Source organism: Stegostoma tigrinum, chromosome 4 (genome assembly GCF_030684315.1).
Source record: "Stegostoma tigrinum isolate sSteTig4 chromosome 4, sSteTig4.hap1, whole genome shotgun sequence".
Taxonomy (NCBI): domain Eukaryota; kingdom Metazoa; phylum Chordata; class Chondrichthyes; order Orectolobiformes; family Stegostomatidae; genus Stegostoma; species Stegostoma tigrinum.
The window spans coordinates 71,101,085-71,122,727 of record NC_081357.1 but is presented as its reverse complement, the minus strand read 5'-3'; the positions used below and the strand labels follow the sequence as shown (position 1 = coordinate 71,122,727).

Here is a 21,643-nt window from a genome sequence, read left to right as displayed (position 1 = left end):
TTGCTGTTGAGTAATTATGAACGAATGGCTTGATTAAATTGTCCCGTCTTTTTGATCTTCACTCTTTATGCTAAGTGGTTTTTATCAAGAATGGATTAATAGAATTCCTGTGGTGACTGTGAAGTGGGAATATTTTTGAAGTACGACTACATAACAAAAGTAGAAAATGTTAATATGCTTAAAACCACAGAATAATTTATTTTTGTGAGTTTAGAAAGATGTTAAGAGTTATAATATTGGTAGAATTGAATTACATATTGACATGTTATAGTAATACTTAATTTTGTCATTTTGCTCAATAAGCCCTATTTAATACATTGTAAAATCTGATTTTGTGCTAATATTTTAAATGAGTTATCATTATTTATATGGTTGCTGCCATAAAATATTTACTAAGATGCAAGTTGGTCAATATTCAGTAAATAACTGAAGGTAGCAATTTTAAGGTTGTATTATTGTAAACTTGAATCTTCTATTAATTAATGCAAGACAGTTACTACTTGCACATGTTAATGACACAACACATCATGTGGAGCTGTAAAAGTGGTAAGTATCCAGGATTTGTAATTTTTTAGAGACAATGATGTATAACCAGGGAGCCTAATTTTGGATACAACTAGTGTTAGTCCCTAATTTGTGCCTTTTTTTAAAATTGAAAATTCATTGAATTGATATGCAATATTGATATATTTTAGGTTTCTTCTCAGCTGCCTTTTTTGTATCTGGAGCTATCACGAAATACCACCTTTATCTGAGGCTTTATATTAAATGTTGCCTTTTGCCATTATGACACTGGTTGTATTCTTCCTTAGTTGCACTAATGGTTTAGGAAAATTCCCACCAGCTAAGTGTCAAATGGAAAATCCTTTAAAAAAAGTTAGAAGTGTGCGGTTTATGGCAATAAGATGATTCAACACAAATTAGGCTGCAGCTAGAGAATTGCACCCAGTTCTGGTCACTACACTTTAGGAAGGATACATTGAATGATGCAGTGTATATTTACTGGAAGAATTTGGAAATTTGGAGCTTTTTGTAAGAAACTTTGTGGGTATGGTGACCGAACGCATAGTCGGTAAGTAAGTATTTAATTTGCTGATGTTTGTGACTTCTCAGAAATAGAATCGTTTCAAAATGAATTTTCATATCAAGTAAGATAGGCATCCTGGTTTGTGGTCTATATTGTGTGCCCAGACCATAATATGTGTATTGTAATTAGAAATTTTATGGGAGTTGATATGAGTTTTCATTAATGTTTGCGCATTTTGGGTCAAATTTTAAAATTCACTTCAACAGGATTAGATTTGTAATGTTGAACAATTTCCAGGATCAGGATGCTAGATTTGATGTGATAATGTATAGGTTGGTTTCAAATGTAGTACTGTCTAATTTTGCACTTCGTTTGTTTTGAGAATATTGCAGAACTCCTTTGATACTTGATCATAAAAATTACACAAGACCATTAAGGGAAAAATTAAGACTTGTTTGCTTATTAAATATAGTTCAATGTTATTTGCACCTCCAAGCCAATGAGATCATATAGTTTTAATGTACGATGCAAAGCAGATATAAAAAGGCTTATGTGTAGTTGCAGTTCAACCTATTACTGATGTTTTGAAGTGTTTAATCATATAATGAGATTGTTTTGAGAACTTGAATTGGAAAACCTCTTAGGATCAAGTTGAAAGGCAGGTATCCTTAACTAAATGGCAGCATTTAACTTGACAATGGACCAATGTAATTGCATTCTGTATAATTCAAATTAGAACCTTTTTTCATGGATTTATATGCTGAATGCTGCATAAAATAACTGAGATGAATATCCCAATCCATCCAGTATACATTTCCCCAGAGAAACATTAATTTTAATAACTGTGTAAACCACCTAAAATGTTACAGATATTTTTAAATGACTGCCATCAGGTGTAATTGAAGTAAATGCAATCGGTGAAAGAAAAGGACAAACATTCAGATAGAATTAGTGTTTGCTGGTTAAAAGTAAATCCTTAGTTATTTGTTTCTGAAGTGGGTCACATTCACCTGATCAAAGCACCATCATAGTTGCCATAAAAGAATGAAGATCCATGTACCATCAGATATTTCAGTTTATAGTAAAGCACATAATTTATGACATTTAATTATCTTCCTCAAACAAGTTCAAAATCACGTTTGACTCTTTGGTTCTGAAACAAAGGGTCATGCTGGACTTGAAATGTTAACACAGTTCCTCTTAGCACTGATGCTGCCACAGCTGAATTCCGTCAGCACCTGGCATTTGTTTTAGATGTCCAACAACATAATGTTTTGCTTGAAATAAAATCCCATTTGCTGTTTTTGCTTTGATGTGGAGTTTTGAGTGTTTGAAATCCCTTCAAAAAGACTGAGTGAACGTCAAGTCTGTGTTTTATTTCTCTTAGGATCTTTTTGACCCACAGACTGCTCTGTTGAGATATGTTTTAGAACAACCTTACTCCAGGGATATGGTCTGCAACATGCTAGGTCTGAACAAACAGGTACTGTATTTCCATGTATTTACTATGGACTTAACTTCTAAATATAGTCTGCCCTGTTCTTTTTCTCTTTTCTGTTGCTATGGCTAAATAAGCAAATGCGTGTTCACCAAAAATAGCCAGATCATAAGTTAGCATTAGTTTGTCTTATGATGGATTTTATTTTTGAGCGACTTCAAATAGAAGGGGAAGAAATTTTGAAGCCTTCCAGTTTGTATCACCTTGTGGATGGGAATGGTAAAATATTTAAATACAGCATCTTGTGGAAAACTACCGTAGAATTAATGTAAAGAAGTACATGATTTGAGTTTTATTTGAATTGCTTTTAGCTATTAGGCCAGCCTCAAATATTAGAACTTGTGCATTTTGGTTTTTGCGGGGCTTGACCTGTCTGGGGCAACCTGAGGCTGGCCTCATAGTCACTGTTATGTCTTTCTTTTTTTCTTCCTTTATTTTTGTTCTGTCCTGTCTTGTCCTGCCCATCCTACAATGCTCTAGACCTTGAACATTGCTCAGGTATGTTTACAATCTTACTGTTGTATTGTGACTAACGAGATGCTGACTGCTTGGTAGCAACTGATGCCATTTAGAGAATAAAGTAGATCTGCATGCTGGTATACGTAGAGAATGCAGTGGTGTCTGTCGCTGTCTGCTACAGAATGTGTGATTGTTGCAATTCTTGCACCTAAGATTTTTATAGTCATCATCATGGAGAAGTTGTTTAGCAAATGTTGTGTTGTTGATCTGTGAAAAGTAGTTACACTGCCAATATAATGTAGAATCAACAGATGTTTTTAAAGTAGCTGTAGTTTTGTTAGGGTTTGTAAGGCATGCTTTCAAAGAAAGTGCAATTTATTTTTTTCAGTTTCATGATTACAAATGGAAAGCATGCTAATTTTATATGTAGGTAGTAATAGAATGTAGGTTCTGAAGAAATATGAAAAAAACCTGAAACTAATTTGTTGACCAGAACACTTGTGGTTATGTTTCTTGTTGGCCAAAGTTGAGACATTGAAAATACAAAACAAAACTTGAGTTTTTGGACATGTAGATTTGGGAGAAGAGGGCAAATCGTTGCAGTGCTTGGCATCTTTTTTTACGCTACATGCAAATTAGGTGCTTTCTGAAATATCTCATCGCAGTGTGTTTAGGTTAGCATTTCATGCTTTGTCAAGTTTCTTTTGCATAAATAGTCAACCTTGTGTATTTAATGTTCATTTCTGTAATAAGTGTCTACTTTACAGCATAAACAGCGCTGTCCAGTTTTGGAAGATCAGCTTGTGGATTTAGTGGTTTACGCCATGGAACGCTCTGAAACAGAGGAGAAATTTGATGATGGAGGCACCAGTCAGTTATTGTGGCAACACCTCTCGAGTCAGCTCATTTTCTTTGTCTTATTTCAATTTGCTAGTTTTCCACACATGGTGTTATCACTTCATCAGAAGGTATGTTTGGGATATGGGAATGCCAAGTTATAAAAGTACATAATTTCAGATTGCTTTATTGCTCAGATTTTGCTCAATGACAGTATAAATTGAATTTATACAGCATTTTGTGCACCTTGCATTTGGAATGTTAGCAGGCTACAAATCCAGATGAGGAATTGTACCAAATTATATAGCCTTGACAGATTCTTACCTTGTTAAGAAGTGCAGCAAAATTTTAATAGTACAGTTTAGAATCAGTAAAGAATTACAGGTCGGCACAACATCGAAGGCTGAAGGGCCTGTACTGTGCTGTAATGTTCTATGTTCTATGTTCTAAATAGTCATTTGCACACTTATAAGACTATGCATGGATGCCAATGGCAGAAAATAGTTCCAAATGCCGTATTTAAATGCTATTATAACTTTGCAGGATAAGAATAAAAGATCTATTATGGAAAAGAAAGTCTGCACAAACAAAGCAATTTCAGATAGAGATAGATGAAGAAATGTCAGGTACTGCATTATATATGCAGTACTGGATACCAGAGAAATAATAACGAATCTAGTTGAATAGAGCATATATCATGGATCATTGAAAAATAAAAAGAAATTGAAGAGATTTGAGAGTATGTTGGGATAGCAACTATAATTCTGGGAAGATGTTTTAGGTCAGGATAAGACTGGCATTTGTGATCAAAAAGGAGAGGGCTTCTTAGAACGTATCCAGAAACTGTGTTATATCAATGGGCCTGATCTTTATCTCTGTAAGTGAATTAAAATTTTCTTCAGAATATTGAATACCCAACAAGAACAAAGACAATGTTTGATCTAGATAGAGTATTAAAGCGTGAAGTGTAAGTGACTTTATGGTGAAAGTTAGGAAACTAGTGATGAGAACTTATTAGATTTGCATTAGGGATTTTTAAAAAGTCCCAGTTCACTTTTTCACCAAAATAGAGTGCTAACGTTTGAGAAAGGTAGTTCAGAAAGTGAACAAGCAATGCCTGAGACGATTGCATGATGTTTGACTTATACAGTGAAATAGCCTAAGTGGAGACAGAGGTCATGAGAATGCAACTGACTTTTGCAAAAAGAAATGAAGCCTCAAAAGACCTAATCTAGTCGGGTAGTGCAAATGAAACAAGTGAGAAATATGAACGTTATCAATGGGAAATGACAGGCAACAGGCAACAACGTAAAAGAAATACAGAAACATGATTTTTATGGACATGAGTCAAAAAGTAATTAAACAGGGCTTGGTCTGTTTAGAGATGGAAAATGTTTTGTATTTGAGAGGTGGTGACTGGCAGTGATTCACAAATATATTGATCTACCTTTACAAGGGAACAGAAAAGTGAGATTGTCGAAGCAGAGTACAGAGGAAACCACTATTTGAGCTAAATATTGAAGCGGATCTATTACTTAAAATATTAGACTGAGGTTACAAAATTCACTGATTTAATGTTTGTAAAAATGTTGGAGTTTGGAAAGGAGTTAATGACTGTTAATTAAATTTTACAGAAAGTCTTTGGAAACTGGAATTATGGCAAAGGATTGGAGTATTATGAAAGTAATATCTGTTCCAAAAGGGCAAGGATAAATAAGTCAGAAACCCAAACACTAATTATAGATTGACTTGCCAGTGAACTATTGAGCCAAAGAGCAAGATAAAAGTAAAAGAATGGGTTAAACAGAGACATTCGTTTTGGGTTTATAAAGGACAAGATGTGCATAAGAAAGTTTACTTGTGAAGAAATTGCAGTGTAAGGATCGCGGTACGTCAAGCATGTAATTTCGGACAACACTGGGCATCACTGACAAAAGTTATTATGAAAACCAATGCCCTATGTGCACTAATTGAGGGAAATAGGTTTTCTTGCATGGAAAGGTAAACTTTGTTAACACAGTGGGAAGAACATGCATCTGGAGTGGGGCACAGCTAGATCTTTAACATGAGTAGTTAGATTGTAAAAGGGGAGAGAAAATTCAAAAAGGTTTCATATGCGAGGTGCTGATTTCAAAAAATAAATGCGATGTTTTGTATAAACATGGAAGTGATGCAGTACAGTTTCTCTAATACACATGTAAATGGCAGCCTTATGATCTCTAACTTCTTTGTGGCTCAGTCTCTACATGACATTATTGTTCATATTCTGCCACTGAAGGGCAGCTCCAATTCCTCCTTTTCAGCAGGATTTCCTGAATTCATACTTGTGCGCAAAATGTAGAAAGCTGGCACATGGGCACAGAAGATAATCAGGAATACTAATGAAATAACTGCCTACGTTTAAAGTTATTTGAAATAAACGAGTACAAAAGTCCCGCAGCATCTGTACAAGGTGGTGGTGAGGACACATCTGGAGTACTCTGAGCAGTTTGGTCCCCTTATTTATGGAAATAAATCATTTCATTGGAGGCAGTTCAGAGAAAGCTCACTTGGACAATCCCTAATATGAAGGGATTGTCTTATGAGCAAAGATTAACCAGGTTGGGATTGTACTCACTTGAGTTTAGAAGAATGAGAGATGATCTCATTGAAACATACAGGGTTCTTAAGGGTCTTGACCGGTTAAAAGCTGAGAGATACTTTCCCTCTTGGGAAAGTCTAGGACCAAAGGGCAACTCCTTGCCACAAGGAGCTGTGGGGGCAGGGTCCTTGTGTATATTTATGGCTGAGATAAATAGATGGATTCTTGATCATTCAAGATTTCAGAAATTATGGGGAAGGGGCAGGAAAGTGCATGTGGGGATAGCAAATCAGCCATGATCCTATTGTATGGTGAAGCAGGCTTAAAGACCGAAAATGGCCTTCACTTGTTCCAATTTCTATGATCTTGATTGAACTCTCATCCCCACTCTTCCTTCATTTCTCACATTTATTGGAGTTCTGTAATGTCTCTCGCTTTTATTTTCAGAATAAAACTTTTCTGTGGAAGTCCTCCTTTCCAGCTCAGAATTATTTGTCATCTGTAATGCTAAGTAATCTTTCACAACTTTGTTGTCTTTATCTTATAGCTGGCAGGCCGAGGTCTAATAAAAGGACGGGACCATCTGATGTGGGTTTTGTTGCAATTCATCTCTGGGAGTATCCAAAAGAATGCACTAGCTGATTTCCTCCCAGTAATGAAGCTGTTTGATCTGCTGTACCCAGAGAAAGAAGTAGGATTTATGTATCAATTGAATCATGTTACATATATTTAAATCCAAAAGGAAGAGCATCTCAAGGTTCTAAAATGCTTTTTTTTAAATTTTCCAGTGCATTCCTGTACCTGACATAAGCAAACCACAGTCTACTCATGCATTTGCCATGACTTGTATCTGGATTCATCTCAATAGGAAGGCACAAAATGATAACTCCAAACTGCAGATACCGATCCCTCATTCTCTCAAACTTCATCATGAGTAAGCTTTTTAAATGTAAAGGTTCAATAGTAACATGCTTTTTATTTGATCTGTGCATGACTGTTACATGTGATATACATTATTCCAAATGATGTTACAGGCAAGTGTAATTCGCTAGCAGTGCTGTTTCTGAGTGCCAGAAAAAAGAATAGAAATAAAATTAGTGTGAGATTTTTGTTCATAAGCTTGCTAAATGTATGGCATTACCATTGGGACACACATTTGACTTTGTATCCTAAAAGATTTGTCTTTCAAAATTAAAGATGATTAAACAGAAAACATTACCTTGTAAACTCAAGTAAAAGTCGGTCTCATGTTAAAGTTGACCCCCTGTTTTTGGCCATAAAATCTTGAATTTTCCATGTATCTCATGTAAAAGTCAAGCCTAGTTCTTCACGTGCTGGATGGTGTTCATTCTCATCTGTCAAAGAACTTTCTCCAAGTGTGCCTTTAATCTGATGATGGGGATGAAAATTGGATTCAGCATTTCAGTTTTCAAACATTATTATGTTAGTGAGCAGCAGGTGGAGATAAAGTGCTGCCATCCAGTCTCCCAGGTTTGGTAGGATTTTGTTTTCGACTCCAGGAAACCGTAGCATTTTAATAGTAGATTTCTTTTCATTGGGTTTCATTCCTTTATCAGAATTTCAAAAGAATGAACCCAATAATTGTGAGAGCTCGGATCCACCAACTTACTGTTTCACTCGGGGTGACAGAGAGCTTTTGGACATGGGGGCAAATGGAAAAGATTCGGGGTTACTTTGTGAAAGAATAATCAGGTTCTAATTTACAGGGAGAATAATTGATCTGATTGTTCTTATCCGCTGACAATAGCGAACGCTCACATGAGCTGTGATGCTATGAGAGATTCTACCTCTCACAGCCCTGTTCATTCTTCGGTACTGGATCACAGAAGTACCGGTAATTACTGTAATTTGTTGTGTTTATTTCTTAATTAATTTCGAGATCAATTGGGCTTCTGCTAATGATGTGGTATTTTGGACTGTAGTGTGAATTTCGTCTCCTCAAAAGTAGTACTTATGTAATAGTTGGCTCCATAAATTTAACTTTAAAAAATAGCCTACACAATTTGACTTTTACATGAGTATGTACAGGAATATGCTATAAAGAAGGTAAACCCCTTCTTTCATAACCATTCTTGAAGACAGGAAAATTACAGTAAATGTGTTATTAAAGAAAATATGTTTAGAAGACTTTCTTATGAAAAACATCATGTCACATTAGTAAAAATCAAATGTGCATTTATTAATAATCAATGAAGCAAAATTAATAACTTTAATCATTTTTAATACAGATTTTTACAGCAAAGTTTAAGAAACAAGAGTCTACATATGAATGATTACAAGATTGCCTTGCTGTGTAATGCATATTCTACTAATTCTGAATGTTTTACATTACCTATGGGAGTATTGGTTGAAACAATATATGGGAATGGAAGCTTGAGGATATCCCTTCCTGGAACAAACTGCACAGCTTCAGGATCTATTACCCCGCTACCAATGAACTTACTAGATTCACTGACAGTTCATGCCAAAATGAGGTAATTGCTGGAATTCAAATTTGCTGAACTACATAATGGCAGATTGATGTTTTTTATGAACCTTTACTATTACTGCAATCAGTCATTTACCAAGTAAGTAATAAAATGCCATTGGGTCAAAGGAAAGAACACTTTTCAAAATAAAATTGCATAGTTTGATTACAGGATTTATAGTATTGCACTAAGCTCAAATAAATATAAAATGCCGAAAGCACAAATAACTCTTCAGGCATAAATTGCAATAATGTCCTCTTCAGAGACCATTTGGGGCACCATATTTTTTCCCTTTTTAAAAAGTAATTTACTGTTACGGAAGCCCCAGCTAATTGGCCTGAGTAGAATTAATAAGTTTTTTCTTTTTTTGACTCAAAATGAGTTAATTTCGTTTTTCAATATCATAATACTGCCTCTAAATTTGACAAGAATATTGCAGTATCCGGTATTATTTTCACACCATTTTGCTTTATTAGTATTAACTTCAGTTTGCACTGCAAGCTGAAAGTCCCAATTGCTTGTTTGAAGAAATGTAACTGTAATGAATAAATGAAGCACACTAATGCAGTTCTATATTGTATGTTGTTCTAAATTGTAATGCTTCAGCCTGTACTGATTTTAATATTCTGTGTTTCAGCCTCATTCACAGTATAGCTACAAGGGTGATTAAACTGGCCCATGCCAAATCAAGCCTAGCATTGGCCCCTGCTCTGGTAGAAACTTATAGCCGTCTCCTAGTTTATATGGAGATTGAATCTCTTGGAATTAAAGGTTTTATCAGTAAGTGTACTATTTCTGGATGGATCTGTGAAGAATCACCTTTGCCCAACTCAGATTTAATTTATGAAGGATATATTTCTGAAGACTAACTGATCTTTCAGTTGAAATGTTACGTTATTTCAAAATTGTAGAGCTAACGGAAAACCTGAGACCTGTGGATTACTTGCCAGATTTCTAAAAGTTACTGATAAATTTTGCTTATTTGAATGATTTTCGACGTACCCTTTTAATAATAATGTTGGTCATTACATTTCAGGAATCAGTGGCACACAATAGTTTTACCACTGCAGTCTCCCATACCAAACTAATGGAAAAAGATCTTGTTTCTTGCTCTACATACTGACGTTCTTCTGTCTTATAGGATGATGGTTTGCACCATGGCAGCCAGTTCTTTGTTTTGCAGCCCCTAGCATGACTCGGGAATCCCACTTTGGTGTGATATCCTCCAACATGTTTGCTGCAAAGAAAGACAATAGGCTGAGAATATGTGAGATTCATTGGACTTTGCTCTCACTGGATCCACTTATCACCTGAAATTGTCATTCTTCTTGCTCCTTCTAACTCCCTTTCAAAGAGTCGCCCTGCAGAGATTATGGTTGTCGGGGACTATATCCCCATTGCCCTGTCAATTTGTTTCATCTTTCTCGCTCACTTAGTATCCTTAGCAGAGGTATGGATGCCCAGGTGGTTGTGGCAGAGCTGCCAGTTCACCGTACAGAAGGTCTTTGGATGGACAGCTGCCATTTATTCAGTGAATCTGACTGAACCAGCCAAAGTATCATTGACTCAGCAACTAACGTAACTAGTTGGTATTGGTACACTCCAGATCACCCAAATCAGTAGTCTTACCTAGCAAGAGGTGCCAAAGATATTTCTGATACAGAAGAGGTAGCAGTTCAGTCTTTTTGCCAGCCCAGCAAATATATTTTGCAGAATTGTGCACTGTGGATACAGCATTCTGAATCTCCCTTTGGGGTTCTCTGGTCACAATGCTGATGTTCCATGCACCCATTCAGTTTGGACAAAACATCTACAGCTTTAGTGAGTTCCGACCCGAAACATCAACTTCGTGCTCCTCTAATGCTGCCTGGCCTGCTGCGCTCCTGCAGCTCCACACTGTGTTATCTACAGCTTTAGTGGTTGTTGTGTTGACTTCAGTATAAATAGCCAGATTACTGATGATTTTGGAGCTGGGGTATGTCCAACTATTAACAACCTCCAGCATCACGTTTTTATTGCCGAAAATTTAGCAACATCGTGGACAACAGCATTTATCATCTTTAAGATGATCCGATCAAACTCCATTAGTCGTGAAGGACACCATCTATTTGCTGTTGTACAGAATATGCAGCAACGATAGTGTGGAGTAACTCTATTGAGGACTTGGTCCACCATTGTTCTTGGATGTCAGACAAGCAAGGCTTCAATTAGTTTTGTATGTAATTGAGTGTCTTCTGTCGATGATCTGGAGGGATATAACAGCAACCAAGAAAAAAATGTAACGGTGTGTCAGACCAGAATATACCCGTTTGAACCCACTGCAGATTCTGAAAGGTTCTGATCTTGTCCTTTTGTAGCTGATGTTATCCACCTATGATGTTGCAAATAAAGGAGATCACATCGAGGGGCTTCAATGGGTAGTTTAGATAGATTACTTGTGCTCCTTGGTGAGATTGAAGGCTTTCACAGGAGCAGTAACCTTTTATTTTCTCTGGCTTCGAAACTGAGGAAATTTGTTATTTGCCGACTTTCCAGTTCTAAAGCACACTGGGATCCCAGGTATTTCTGTTTAGTTAGGATGTACAGTTTGACAAGAACACCACATGTAGATACTTTACCTGCAGTTCCTTGCAGGAAGATTCCCCTCGTTGTTGCAATCATGGCAATTGCCTTTGCTCTTGTACAAGGTCACAATATTTCCACCTCACATTGGCCCCTCCATTTTGTTCTGTTTGAGTTCAGGCTGTACAACGTGAGCACTTGGAGCTTTGCCCATGGCAGGTGAATCAGTATTCCTCTGCTGTAGGCTTGGTTTCCAGCTCGCTCTTTTATCTGGAGTTTCCTCTGTGACTCAGTTCTCCCTGGAGTGTAACTCTGTAGCTGTTGTCAATCAATACATTTATGGGTTTAGTCAGTCTATTCCGAAGCATTGTTAAAGATCAAGAGGCTGCAAGAGCAGTTCAAGATAAAAGTCAAATACTATACTGCAGATGCTAGAAAGCTGAAACCATTCAAAATGTTGAAAATACTCCGGTCTGGCCTGCAGTAAAGGACAGAGAAACCAAGATAATGCTTCAAATCTGTAACCTTCAGAATCACAGGATGCAAAGACTGGAAGTGTCATGCCAATATCTTAGTTTTGTCTTAGAGGGCAGGTTGATCTTTTTTGTTTAAAACAAATGAAAACCAGCTTTAAGCCTTTGATCTGATTAGTGGAATGTAGAAAAGGCTCCTCTCAATGCATTGAACTTACATAATTTGTGCCTAACTCTAAGCCAGTTTGACAGAATTCAACATAGTGAGTTCAAGATTGATTGCTTTCAGAAGTGGAGAGTTTTGGATTGGTCAAGTTTGAGGTCTTCATCCAAAATCAGGATAGCTATTGATATACTGAAGGTGCTTGATGTAGGTAAAGTTCTCAAAATGAGATCTTGTTCTGTTTCCTAGAATTATAACTTGTTAAACATTAAAATACAAGATTTTACTAGAGTTACCTGTTACAAAACACTATGCTTCTAAGGAGTATGTTGTTAGATTAGTCTTAATTAATTAATTATAATTAACTTTATAATTATAATTTTGCAACTAATAAAGAAATTTCCAAAGCACTGTTCCGATTTTGAAAATTGTTGTCTTGTACTCAAATATGCTGTCTCTTGAGAAGGGATTTAGCTCTTAAGCAATAAGACCTGAAAAAAGTTAGCATAAATTTCGTGACGAAGACTTAATCTTTTTTTAAAACTTCTTAGGCCAGCTTTTACCTAATGTTTTCAAATCACATGCTTGGGGAATCCTACACACATTGCTGGAGATGTTCAGCTATCGCATGCATCATATCCAGCCTCACTACAGAGTCCAGCTGTTAAGCCATCTCCATTCGCTGGCAGCCGTACCGCAGACTAATCAGAACCAACTTCACTTGTGGTAAGTTGTCTTTAATCTTTCTTGTACGAATCTGGCTTGCTGCTTCAAAGCTGTATGGTTTTTAAACTGGAACAGTAGTGTAGTAAAGTTGAGAATCTTGCAAACCTTTAAAATATGCCTACAATTTTCTGAACTTCGAATACTTTGAGTTGCGGGCGTTCAGTTGATTCAGTTAGCTGGATGGCTGGTTTGCAAAGCAGTATAAAATTCCCACACTGACTGAGATGCCATGAACGATGCTGCTTCACAAACTCTCTCCTTGTCTGGACTGTGGTGATCCTTGGGTTAAGCAACCACCAGTCATCCATCTCTAATGAGAGAACAGCCATCTGATCTGGTAAGACTGGTGACTTTTTGCGTGTCAGTTGGCTGAGTTGGCCAAACAGCCAATTTATGATGCAGAGTTCAATTCCTGCACTGACTGAGGTCGCCATGAAAGACTCTCCTTCTCAACTTCTCCCCTCACCAGAGGCATGATGACCCTCTAATGAGAGAGCAGCCCAATGTTCTAGTAACATAAAGGTGACGTACCTTTTTAGTGTAAGTTACAGCATAAAAGGAGACCTTTGGAAATGGAACCTTTATCATCGTTACCTTCTGGGCTGGAGTATGCTAATTCCAGTGTGCCTTTGCACAGATACTGTATTCTGTACACAGTGCTTCAGAAGTTGATACAGTTTGCTTTCAAATTATGTAACATCAGCCTCAGTAGTCACTTGTGGTTAATTGTTCCAAATCTAAGTCACTTAGAAACGTTGCCTCTTCTGGATTGTTATGATTCCATGCTGATTGTTGCCAACTACCCAATCGGTGGAAACAATCTTTTTTCGCTATTTATTTGCATAATGATTTATCATAATTTTGAAATTCTTATTAAATCTTACAAGCAAATGTCAGGTAAGAGTATGAAAGCTTTCCAATTCTTAAAATGTTTCTAAATGCACTGAACAAAGTGCAGGTTTCTCATTATCGAATCATACTTAGTATGTTTTCGCTAGATCCCTGATGTAGTGGAAATATTTGAAATGTCAAAATAAAATATGATTTCACATCTTCATAATGAACTTTATAATTGTAACACTCCAGGCCTGTCTTCTGCAGTTAATTGAATAATAGTTTTATTTAAAAGAAATATTCCTGATAAAGTTGATAAAGGCAAACATGGAAATAATGTACATAAGCTGTCGTTTTTTTGATTTTTAAATAAATTGTGATTACTTAACACTTCTAAATGAAAGGATCCTTTGGTTGTTATTTCTATTTTAACATATCACCTAATATTTTGAGGGGACGCTTTTCTTAAAAAGAGTGAAAATATAAAGCTAAATAGGAACAGTAATGATCTTGTTCCTAAAACCATGGGCTCATATCTTACCTTGCAGTATCCCATGTCACACCTTGTCAAAGGCCTTCTGGAAAGCCAAAGAGAGATGTCCACTGGCTCCCCTTTATGTAATTGCTCATTTCAACAAATATTGTCAACAGACTCCCCTTAACAATGCCATGCAAACTTGACCTGATATTTTCCATGTACATTGTGATCTGTTGTCTAATGTCCTGTAAGCTGTTATCAACAGCCAAGATCAGACTAACTGGCCTACAATTTTCCATCTCCTGCCTCCATCCTAACATAAACAAGGGTGTTTCATTAGAAAAGTCCTGCGCATCTTGGCCTTTTAAATAAAGACCCCTATTCCCTCATTCTGGGCTCTTCCACAAGAGCAAGACAAAGGATATCCTCTCAGAATCCGCCAAGACCCCTCATATTCTTGTTTATCTCAATAAGATCATCTTTCATTCTTCTATGAAACTTCAAAGGAATGATACCCAGCCAATCTAACCTATCCTCTTAGAATGATTTTACCCTACACCCCCAAAAGAAATCCCAAATAACATTCAATAATATTATAGTGGCTTGTTTAAAAATTATACTACATGCAAAGGTTGTTCCCCTCAATACTGTGAAGAGAAATTGAAGTGAAGGGTGTGAACAGGATTACACAAAAAAAATCCAAAATACCCTGAAAGGTTGTATTTATTATTGTAATGCAGTCAAATATGGCAGCCAAGTTAGTTCTCTCAAATACGAAGTGCCCGGTTATTTTGTTTTACTAATTCACCAGTTTAAATGTTGGATAGAACTTTGGGAGACCTCTCTGTTCTTTAACTAGCTCCAAGGAATCATTTATATCAATCTGATCATGAGGCTGTTTTAATTCTGCCTCACCTCTGATAATGAGCCAGTACTGCACGAAGATATCAGGTTTGATGCCCAAATATTGGAAAAGGGTTTGTTTCCCTGACTTGTTTCGAAGGCAAGAGTTCCACCATTGAGCTAGACTGGTTAATTTAGCGTTGAATGCAACTGCAGAGCCAAGGTAGAGCAGAAAAATAGGAAGATTGAAATTTTAGAATGGACTTGAACACTGCAGATGCCAATCTACAGTAGCTGGTCTTCCATTAATCTATTTTTAGCTCAATTCTTCAGTATTCCAAATGAAGCCACATAGTTCACATAGGAGCAGTGTTAAATCTAATTCTCAATGTAATTCAAAGCAAAGTCACTGAGTTTATCCTAATCTTTGGTATTGCGTGCAGCAGTAGGTGATGGTGCTAATGGTGATCAAATATTTTTGTTCATACGCTGCAACACGGGGCGGCACGGTGGCTCAGTGGTTAGCACTGCAGCCTCACAGCGCCAGGGACCCGGGTTTGATTCCTGTCTGTGCGGAGTTTGCATATTCTCCCTGTGTCTGCGTGGGTTTCCTCTGGGTGCTCCAGTTTCCTCCCAGAGTCCAAAGATGTGCAGGCTAGGTGGATCGGCCATGCTAAATTGCCCATAGTGTTCAGGGCTGTGTGGGTGATAGGGGGATGGGTGTGGGTTGGATGGTCCAAGAGGCGGTGTGGATTTGTTGGGCCGAAGGGCCTGTTTCCACACTGTAGGGAATCTCATCTAATCTAATAAATGTTTGATGACCTGTATGACCTTTGTACTCTTGTGACTAGTTTTAAACATAGAACATAGAACAGTACAGCACAGAACAGGCCCTTCAGCCTACGATGTTGTGCTGACCATTGATCCTCATGTATGCACCCTCAAATTTCTGTGACCATATGCATGTCCAGCAGTCTCTTAAATGACCCCAATGTCCTTGCTTCCACAACTGCTGCTGGCAACGCATTCCATGCTCTCACAACTCTCTGTGTAAAGAACCCGCCTCTGACATCCCCTCTATACTTTCCTCCAACCAGCTTAAAACTATGACCCCTCGTGTTAGCCATTTCTGCCCTGGGAAATAGTCTCTGGCTATCAACTCTATCTATGCCTCTCAGGCTTCAATTTATTTTTAAACTCCAAATTCTAATTAATATATGCCAACATTCCACTTGTCTTAATTACTTGCTGCATTTGAATGCTAACTTTTGTGTTTCATGCACAAGAGTCTCTAGATTTCTCTACAATGCACTTTATTGGAATTTCTCTCTATTTAAATAATATTCTGACTTTTGATTCTTTCTACCATGGTGCATGGCCTCTCACTTTCCTACACTAAATCCATCTACTTAGCTTGGCCTAGTCATTCGGCCTAACTACATCCTCCGACACTTCCACCATCTACAATCCGACCCCACCACCCAAGACATTTTTCCATCCCCGCCCCTGTCTGCTTTCCGGAGAGACAATTCTCTCCGTGACTCCCTTGTTCGCTCCACACTGCCCTCCAACCCCACCACACCCGGCACCTTCCCCTGCAACCGCAGGAAATGCTACACTTGCCCCCACACCTCCCTCACCCCTATCCCAGGCCCCAAGATGACTTTCCACATTAAGCAGAGGTTCACCTGCACATCTGCCAATGTGGTATACTGCATCCACTGTACCCGGTGTGGCTTCCTCTACATTGGGGAAACCAAGCGGAGGCTTGAGGGCCGCTTTGCAGAACACCTCCGCTCAGTTCGCAACAAACAACTGCACCTCCCAGTCGCAAACCATTTCCACTCCCCCTCCCATTCTTTAGATGACATGTCCATCATGGGTCTCCTGCAGTGCCACAATGATGCCACCCGAAGGTTGCAGGAACAGCAACTCATATTGCGCCTGGGAATCCTGCAGCCCAATGGTATGAATGTGGACTTCACCAGCTTCAAAATCTCCCCTTCCCCCACCGCATCCCAAAACCAGCCCAGTTCGTCCCCTCCCCCCACTGCACCACACAACCAGCCCAGCTCTTCCCTCCACCCACTGCATCCCAAAACCAGTCCAACCTGTCTCTGCCTCCCTAACCTGTTCTTCCTCTCACCCATCCCTTCCTCCCACCCCAAGCCGCACCTCCATCTCCTACCTACTAACCTCATCCCACCTCCTTGACCTGTCCGTCTTCCCTGGACTGACCTATCCCCTCCCTACCTCCCCACCTATACTCTCCTCTCCACCTATCTTCTTTTCTCTCCATCTTCGGTCCGCCTCCCCCTCTCTCCCTATTTATTCCAGAACCCTCTCCCCATCCCCCCTCTCTGATGAAGGGTGTAGGCCCGAAACGTCAGCTTTTGTGCTCCTGAGATGCTGCTGGGCCTGCTGTGTTCATCCAGCCTCACATTTCATTATCTTACATCCCCTTCCTGATTCCTTAAGAAAACATGACAACCTGCCTCCCACCTTTCTTTTGTATTGTCACTAAATTTGGATACATTGTATTAATAAAATTGGAAAGGGAGTAGAATGTAAAGATAGATGAAGAGGAGGCTGGAAGAACACAGCAGGCCAGGCAGCATCTTTTGTAATAATTCTATTATTAAACTTTGGAAAAAGCATGAATATGGAACTAGAAATTTTACGCTAACTTGGTAATTATCTTTTATTTGACCATTTAGTGTTGAAAGCACAGCACTTCGGCTGATCACCGCTTTGGGGAGTTCAGAGGTCCAGCCCCAATTTACACGGTTTCTCAGTGACCCCAAAACAGTTCTTTCTGCTGAATCTGAGGAACTTAACAGAGCTCTAATTCTAACTCTAGCTAGAGCAACCCACGTAACTGGTAAATATTAATGTGAAAATTAAATAATATTACAACTGTTGTGCTCGCTTTTTATCAAATATCCTCTAATCATATTAATTAATGAGCAGGGTATTATTTTGTTTCTAGAATTCTCGCATTTGTGTTGAGAAATGAGCAACACTGGCAAGGTTGCTTTTTTCTCCCCCCTTGGTGCTAGGTGCCTTGAGATTATGGTGGAACTCCTTGAGCTATTGTATTGCATTATTAAATAATAATAACTGAACCACTTTGAAAGGAATCAAGAATTAGACTTCGAAGAGGTACAGATCAAAATGGAAAGGATTGACAGGCAGTTTTCACCAAGGAATGTTAATTAAGCAAGATAACAAACTGTGGAACTGGATGAACACAGGCCAAGCAGCATCCCAGGAGCACAAAAGCTGATGTTTCGGGCCTAGACCCTTCTTCAGAAAAGGGGGATGGGTAGAGGTTTCTGAAATAAATAGGCAGAGAGGGGGAGGTGGATAGAGGAGAAGATAGGTGGAGAGGAGAGTATGGATGGGGAGGTGGGGAGGGGATAGGTCAGTCTGGGGAGTACGGACAGGTCAAGGGGGTGGGATGAGGTTTGTAGGTGGGAAATGGAGGTGCGGCTTGAGGTGGGAGGAGGGAATAGGTGAGAGGAAGAACAGGTTAGGCAAGCAGGTACGAGCTGGGCTGGTTTTGGGATGCAGTGGAGGGAGAGGAGATTTTGAAGCAGGTGAAATCCACGTTGATACTATTGGGCTGCAGGGTTCCCAAGCGGAATATGAGTTGCTGTTCCTGCAGCCTACAGCTGGCATCATTATGGCACTGCAGGAGGCCCAGGATGGACATGTCATCTAAGGAATGGGAGGGGGAGTTGAAATGGTTCGCGACTGGGAGCTGCAGTGTTTACTGCGAACCAAGTGTAGGTGTTCTGCAAAGCGGTCCCCAAGCCTCCGCTTGGTTTCCCCAATGTAGAGGAAGCCACACCGTGTACAGTGGATGCAGTATACCACATTGACGGATGTGCACATGAACATCTGCTTGATGTGGAAAGTCATCTTGGGGCCTGGGATGGGGGTGAGGGAGGCGGTGTGGGGGCAGGTGTTGCGGGGGTAAGTGCCAGGTGTGGTGGGGTTGGAGGGGATTGTGGAGCAGACCAGGGAGTCACGGAGAGTGTGGTCTCCCCGGAAGGCAGACAAGGGTGGAGTGGGAAAATGTCTTTGGTGGTGAGTTTGGATTGTAGATGGCGGAAGTGTCAGAGGATGATGCCTTGTATCTGGAGGCTGGTAGGGTGGTATGTGAGGACTAGGGGGATTCTCTTGGGGCGGTTATTATGAGGGCGGGATGTGAGAGATGAGGTGCGGGAAATGTGAGACACATGGTCGAGGGCGTTCTCGACCACTGCAGGGGGGAAGTTGCAGCCCTTGAAGAACGAGGACATCTGGGATGTGCGGGAGTGGAATGCCTCATCCTGGGAGCAGATGTGGTGGAGGCGAAGGAATTGGGAATAGGGGATGGAATTTTTGCAGGAAGGTGGGTGGGAGGAGGTGTATTCCAGGTAGCTGTGGGAGTCGGTGGGCTTGAAATGGACATCGGTTTGTAGGTGGTTGCCTGAGATGGAGACAAAGTTCCAGGAAGGTGAGGGATGTGTTGGAGATGGTCCAGGTGAACTTGAGGTTGGGGTGGAAGGTGTTGGTGAAATGGATGAACTGTTCGAGCTCCCCTTGGGAGCATGAGGCAGCACCGATACAGTCATCAATGTAACGGAGGAAGAGGTGGGGTTTGGGGCCAGTGTTGGTGCGAAAGAGGGACTGTCCACATAACCTACAAAGAGGCAGGGATATCTCTGATCACAATGTTAATTAAGCAGTTAGGATTTTATAGAAATCAGCCTAAGCATCATTTTTCCTCTGCTGCAAGCATAGATTGCGATGTGTTGAGCGCATTCCACAATGATACATTGTGAAATTTAGGACTTTTGCCCCTACCTACTACTGTACTAAAATGTTCGTGACTTCTGAGTTGCTAGTCAAGTATCAACTAAAGGTGTGGCACTTTAAAACACCGTAGAAGGCTTTTTGACCTAAAATACAATACAATTCAATGCAGCACAGGAGAAGGCCCTTGGACCCACTAAGCCTGCGCCAATTCACCTCCCATTCATGTGTCTATCAAGCTACTCTTAAACATTGCTAACATGTCTGCTTCCACCACCTCAGCTAGTCGTGCATTCCAAACACCCACCATCCTATGTGAAAAATTTTCCCTACACTTCTCCCTTAACCTTTTCCCTTCTCACTCTGAACCTTTGCCATCTTGTAGTTGACCTTTCCACCCTGGATAAAAGCCTATGACTGTCTACCCTATCTATGCCTTTCATAATTTAGTAGTCCTCTATTAGGTTGCTTCTTTTATTGCAAGGATTTAGAAAGGAGGCTTTGGTGAGGCATCTCCTTGAGTAATGTGTGCATTTTTCGTTTCCATATTTTAAGGGAAGATATCTACGTTGGAACCAGTGCAGTAAATTTTTGCTAGATTGATTCATGGGATGAGGGCGCGGCCAATGATGACATGTTGAGTAATCTGAGTAGGACCTATACTCTCTCGAGTTTAGATGGATGAAGAATAATCTCATTGAACCATGCAAGATTCTAAATTGGCTTGACAGGGTAGACACCAAGTTTCTCCTGACAGGGAAACTCAGTTTGTGGGAACACAGCCTTAAGATAAGTGGACAATCAATTTACGCTGAGATGAGACTGAGAAAGTTATGAATTTTTGGAATTACACGTTTTAGTGAGTTGTGGATGCTTCATTGTAAAGTTTGCTTAGTGCTGAGCTAGGCAGATTGTTGGTATCTAGGGAAATTAAAGGGTATGGGGAGCAGCTGGAAAAGTTGTGTTGCCAGAGAAGGCAAGCTGTGATAGTTACAAATTGCGAAACAGGCTCAAGAAGAGGTATGGTTGCCCCTGTATTTGATGTTATGTTTTAACGCTTGTATCTTACAGTGCTACACTTATCCTCTATCTTCTAATGTTATCTAGTGTTATCCTCTAATGTTTATCTTGCCTTTTCTTGTTATAAAAAAAGACTTCTTCACAGGCTCAGAATCTATACAAGGAACCTGGTGCAAAGACATACTTCAGACAATCATGGTTTTCACTCCTCACAATTGGGCTTCACACACACTCAGCTGTTTTCCAGCTCCATTACAGGCAAGATGAACTTCTCTTTGCATTCTGAGTTACCTTGGTGGTGAATATTAAGGCACGTGCGTAAAAGATATATGTGCTCATGGCCTCCAGCAACAGAAATCTTAATCTTGAATGCATTCTTTTGTTTCTTTGAATCATGCTAGGCAAATATTGATGTATCATTATCCACTGTTTAGCCAATTTTCTATTGTGCACCAATTGTATTCCAATGAGATCCAGTGATATTCTTTCAGGGTATATATCAATTTATTGCAAATTTCTTAATTCTCTTCACATTCATCTCCATCAAAGACAGCTGCTAAATGTAAGCCTAAAGTGTTTGTATGAGATATCTACAATTGTACTGCAGGATAACCTGGTTGAATGTGTGCCAGAAATAGAAACCCACCCTCAGTGTATTTCAAATAGCTCCAAACTAAAAGGGGATCATATCATCAGACCTTATGGCTCTGCATTCTTGGTAACATTAATGCAAAAATAAAATAGTAAATTACAATAAGCTGTTGACATTCAGTAAGTTAATAATGTATTCTGTTATAAATGTTTAAAATGTGAGCTTTCTTGAAGTTTTTAAACACCGTCTCTAATAGAC

The 21,643-nt window shown here is 39.3% G+C and overlaps 1 protein-coding gene across 2 annotated transcripts in view; it reads left to right on the top strand.

Annotated features, from left to right (window-relative positions):
* The window catches only part of med23 (mediator complex subunit 23), a 96,814-nt gene that overhangs the window by 28,011 nt on the left and 47,160 nt on the right, over positions 1 to 21,643 (top strand). Inside the window, exons 10-19 of one of the 2 annotated variants that reach the window (XM_059645407.1) lie at positions 2,415 to 2,510; positions 3,006 to 3,023; positions 3,752 to 3,952; positions 6,950 to 7,093; positions 7,191 to 7,336; positions 8,652 to 8,897; positions 9,529 to 9,671; positions 12,641 to 12,815; positions 17,688 to 17,851; positions 20,927 to 21,051. In XM_059645407.1, coding sequence (XP_059501390.1) covers positions 2,415 to 2,510; positions 3,006 to 3,023; positions 3,752 to 3,952; positions 6,950 to 7,093; positions 7,191 to 7,336; positions 8,652 to 8,897; positions 9,529 to 9,671; positions 12,641 to 12,815; positions 17,688 to 17,851; positions 20,927 to 21,051 — 1,458 coding nt within the window. The remainder of the gene's footprint in view (positions 1 to 2,414; positions 2,511 to 3,005; positions 3,024 to 3,751; positions 3,953 to 6,949; positions 7,094 to 7,190; positions 7,337 to 8,651; positions 8,898 to 9,528; positions 9,672 to 12,640; positions 12,816 to 17,687; positions 17,852 to 20,926; positions 21,052 to 21,643) is intronic. The other variant, XM_059645408.1, reaches the window with a different exon arrangement.